Source organism: Zea mays, chromosome 2 (genome assembly GCF_902167145.1).
Source record: "Zea mays cultivar B73 chromosome 2, Zm-B73-REFERENCE-NAM-5.0, whole genome shotgun sequence".
NCBI classification, from domain to species: Eukaryota; Viridiplantae; Streptophyta; class Magnoliopsida; order Poales; family Poaceae; genus Zea; species Zea mays.
This window is the reverse complement of record NC_050097.1, coordinates 194,331,031-194,335,877: the sequence shown is the minus strand read 5'-3', so window position 1 is coordinate 194,335,877 and position 4,847 is coordinate 194,331,031. Positions and strand designations below refer to the sequence as shown.

Sequence of the window (4,847 nt, the reverse complement as noted above, 5' to 3'; positions counted from 1 at the left end):
GTTGTTCGTGTAGTTCTCTAGAGACTATTGAACATCTTTTCATCCAATGTCACTTCGCCCGCTTTATTTGGAATACAATACATATCACCTTTGGAATTCAACCTCCCTCTAGCACCCACGACTTGTTTGGTTCTTGGCTTGCTGGTTTTCGGCGAGCATTTAGAAATCAGATTTGTGTAGGTTTTTCTGCTATTTGTTGGGCTATATGGTTGAATAGAAATGATATGGTGTTCAATTGCGCCAAGGCTAACACTTTCATGCAGGTTATTTTCAGGGCGACATATTGGGCACGTTCTTGGTCGCTGCTGCTTAGAGACGAGGACGCGAGGACCGATCTGAACAGGGCATGCCGCTTATTGGAGTCGGTCGTTATGGAGGTGTTCGCTAAGTTTGGGTGGAAGTTCTCAAATAGAATTGCGGCCTAGTCGTCTAGCTGTCTTGGGTAAACTTGGTTTTTTGAGTCTGTTTGTGAGCCTAAGCGCTTGTTGGATGTATCGATACGCTGTGTACGCTGTCTTGGATGGTGTAGAGGCTGGGACCTTATTTCTGTTCCATTATCTAAAAAAAAGCCTGCTCTTTAGGGTGCGTTTAGTTGAATATACAAAGAGGGATGGAATGAGGCGGCCACGTTTTCTATAGTGTTTGGTTGAGAGTCAAGCGGGGACGAGGTACACACCGGAGTGATTTTTGGGGACGACGTGATCCAAAAAAACGAGAGGACGGTGACGCCCCCGACTTATTCTACTTTAACCTCAAACCAAACACACCCTTAGTGGTTGCAGCAGCACACTGTCACACTCAACACTACGACAATCAATCGACAAAATGTTGGCGATTGCTCGGTGCTCATTTGGATCCAGATCTCCTGTCCCTTCCCTGTATAAACAATTCCAGGTTCCCAACCTTGCGAGAGGCGCCACCTCACAATCACAAAGCCAGCCATCCACCGCATTGCCGCCCCCCTCGCCTCTCCTCACGTCACCCGCCCGCCTCAGCCTCGCCACCGAGGCGCGCGCTGCCAATGCTGCCACGGTCCCGTGACGCGGCACCGAGGCTCGCGTTTCTCGAGCCGCTCGCCTGCGCGTTGCTTCTCCTGCTGGTGTCGCCGTGCCACTGCGTCAACGAGCAGGGCCAGGCGCTGCTGCGATGGAAAGACAGTCTGCGGCCGCCGAGCGGCGCGCTGGCGTCGTGGCGCTCCGCGGACGCGAACCCGTGCCGGTGGACCGGCGTGTCGTGCAACGCGCGCGGCGACGTCGTCGGACTGAGCATCACCTCGGTCGACCTGCAGGGTCCGCTCCCGGGCAACCTGCAGCCGCTTGCAGCGTCGCTCAAGACGCTGGAGCTCTCTGGCACGAACCTCACCGGCGCGATACCGAAGGAGATCGGCGGGTACGGCGAGCTGACCACCCTCGACCTCAGCAAGAACCAGCTCACCGGCGCGATCCCCGCCGAGCTGTGCCGGCTCACCAAGCTCGAGTCGCTCGCGCTCAACTCCAACTCCCTGCGTGGAGCCATCCCGGATGACATCGGCAACCTCACCAGCCTGGTGTATCTGACGCTCTACGACAACGAGCTCAGTGGGCCGATCCCGGCCAGCATCGGCAACCTGAAGAAGCTGCAGGTGCTCCGCGCCGGAGGGAACCAGGGGCTCAAGGGTCCGTTGCCGCCGGAGATCGGCGGATGCAGTGGCCTCACCATGCTCGGGCTCGCGGAGACTGGCGTCTCAGGGAGCCTCCCAGAGACGATCGGGCAGCTCAAGAAGATCCAGACCATTGCCATCTACACCACTTTGCTCTCCGGCCGGATCCCGGAGTCCATCGGCAACTGCACCGAGCTCACCAGCCTGTACCTGTACCAGAATTCTCTCTCCGGGCCGATACCGGCGCAGCTCGGCCAGCTCAAGAAGCTCCAAACGCTGCTACTCTGGCAGAACCAGCTCGTCGGCGCAATTCCCCCGGAACTCGGACAGTGCAAGGAGCTCACGCTCATTGACCTGTCGCTGAATTCGCTTACCGGGAGCATTCCGGCGAGTCTGGGCGGGCTACCTAACCTCCAGCAGCTGCAGCTGAGCACGAACCAACTCACCGGCACCATTCCGCCGGAGCTCTCCAACTGCACGTCGCTGACGGACATCGAGGTCGACAACAACTTGCTGTCCGGGGAGATCAGCATCGACTTCCCCAGACTGCGCAACCTCACCCTGTTCTACGCGTGGAAGAACCGGCTCACTGGCGGCGTGCCGGCGAGCCTCGCGCAGGCCCCTAGCCTGCAGGCGGTTGACCTATCGTACAACAACCTCACCGGCACCATCCCCAAGGTGCTGTTCGGGCTCCAGAACTTGACCAAGCTGCTGCTTCTCAACAACGAGCTGTCCGGGCTCATACCGCCGGAGATCGGTAATTGCACCAACCTGTACCGGCTCCGGCTCAACGGCAACCGGCTGTCCGGCACGATTCCCGCCGAGATCGGCAACCTCAAGAACCTAAACTTCCTCGACATGAGTGAGAACCACCTCGTCGGTCCTGTGCCCGCGGCCATTTCGGGGTGCGCCAGCCTCGAGTTCCTCGACCTGCACTCGAATGCTCTGTCAGGCGCATTGCCGGACACGCTGCCACGCAGTCTTCAGCTCATCGACGTCTCCGACAACCAGCTCGCCGGGCCATTGAGCTCCAGCATCGGGTCAATGCTGGAGCTGACGAAGCTGTATATGGGAAACAACCGGCTGACCGGCGGCATCCCGCCCGAGCTCGGTTCGTGCGAAAAGCTCCAGCTGCTGGACCTCGGCGGCAATGCGTTATCCGGTGGCATCCCGTCGGAGCTCGGGATGCTACCGTCATTGGAGATTTCGCTTAACCTCAGCTGCAACCTGCTCTCAGGGAAGATACCGTCGCAGTTCGCCGGCCTTGACAAGCTCGGCAGCCTCGACCTGTCCCGCAACGAGCTCTCTGGGAGCCTTGATCCACTCGCGGCGCTGCAGAACCTCGTCACACTCAACATCTCCTACAATGCCTTCTCTGGCGAGCTCCCGAACACTCCGTTCTTCCAAAAGCTGCCCCTCAGCGACCTAGCCGGCAACCGCCATCTCGTCGTCGGCGACGGCTCTGACGAGTCCTCCCGGCGCGGCGCCATCTCGTCGCTGAAGGTAGCCATGTCCGTCCTCGCGGCGGCAAGCGCGCTGCTCCTGGTGTCCGCAGCCTATATGCTCGCCCGCGCTCACCACCGCGGCGGCGGTCGCATCATCCACGGCGAGGGCTCGTGGGAGGTGACGCTGTACCAGAAGCTCGACATCGCCATGGACGACGTGCTCCGGAGCCTAACGGCCGCGAACATGATCGGCACGGGCAGCTCGGGGGCCGTGTACAAGGTGGACACCCCCAACGGCTACACCTTCGCCGTGAAGAAGATGTGGCCGTCGGACGAGGCGACGTCGGCGGCGTTCCGTAGCGAAATCGCGGCTCTGGGCTCCATCCGCCACCGCAACATCGTACGGCTCCTCGGGTGGGCCGCGAACGGCGGCACCAGGCTGCTATTCTACAGCTACCTACCCAACGGCAGCCTGAGCGGCCTCCTGCACGGCGGCCACGCCGCCAAGGGCTCGCCCGCGGACGAGTGGGGCGCGCGGTACGGGATCGCGCTCGGCGTGGCCCACGCCGTGGCGTACCTGCACCACGACTGCGTGCCGGCTATCCTGCACGGCGACGTCAAGTCCATGAACGTGCTGCTCGGCCCGGCCTACGAGCCGTACCTCGCCGATTTCGGCCTCGCCCGCGTCCTGGCCGCCGCGAGCTCAACCAAGCTCGACACCGGCAAGCAGCCCCGCGTCGCCGGCTCGTACGGCTACATGGCACCAGGTCGAGACTTCGCGGCAGCTTGCGAGCATTAATTCACGACTCCACGAACATTTCTCTTTTTCGCCTGATGAGACTTTTTTTTTGTTTTTCGTAAATAAGCAGAGTACGCGTCGATGCAGCGGATCAGCGAGAAGAGCGACGTGTACAGCTTCGGCGTCGTGCTGCTGGAGATCCTGACGGGGCGGCACCCGCTGGACCCGACGCTACCGGGCGGCGCGCACCTGGTGCAGTGGGCGCGCGAGCACGTGCAGGCGAGGCGCGACGCGTCCGAGCTCCTTCTGGACGCGCGGCTCCGGGCCAGGGCGGCCGAGGCGGACGTGCACGAGATGCGGCAGGCGCTGTCCGTGGCCGCGCTCTGCGTGTCACGCCGCGCGGACGACAGGCCCGCGATGAAGGACGTGGCGGCGCTGCTCAGGGAGATCAGGCGCCCCGCGGCGGTGGACGACGCGAAGCAGCCGTCACCGACGGGCGCCGCCGCAGCGCACGCGGCGGCAGCGCCGGTGAGCGCGCACTCGAGGGGCCAATCGTCGAGCCGCTCTTTCGCCGTCTCGGAGAACTCTGCTTGACTGGATGCAAATTTTTGCGAGCGTAGTGAACTTAGCAAATTAGCATCTTTTAGCAAAGTCGTAAAACAGTTGATGATTGGCCGTAAACAGGTGATGTCGTAGTTAGGTGTAATCTGCTCTTGTACATTAACCTCAAGAATGTCGGTTTTTAGTACCAGCCAAATCTCGAGCATCCGTTGATATGAAATCAGCCAACTTTTTTGAATTTTAGTCATTTTGGATTTTTTTTTGCACAATTATGCCCTTTGTAGTTTCATTTTAAAAAATGGACCCTAACCTCGGCGCCGTCATCATTGGCGTCGAGGTAACACATAGTGGCGGCAACATAATTGACGCCAACTTTTTCTACGTGGCAGCCGATGTGACAAGTCTCAGGGGGTCGGCGTCATAGATCTTGGCGCCGACCCCCCTGGATAGCACCGGACCCCGC

The 4,847-nt window shown here is 60.3% G+C and overlaps 1 protein-coding gene across 1 annotated transcript; it reads left to right on the top strand.

The window, feature by feature from the left end:
- Positions 1–855: 855 nt before the first annotated feature.
- LOC103647524 (LRR receptor-like serine/threonine-protein kinase) lies at positions 856–4,627 on the top strand. Its single transcript, XM_008672050.4, has 2 exons — positions 856–3,851; positions 3,954–4,627. Exons 1-2 carry the CDS (start codon positions 1,022–1,024, stop codon positions 4,415–4,417), a joined length of 3,294 nt encoding a protein of 1,097 aa, XP_008670272.1. The 5' UTR covers positions 856–1,021; the 3' UTR covers positions 4,418–4,627.
- Positions 4,628–4,847: the final 220 nt, after the last annotated feature.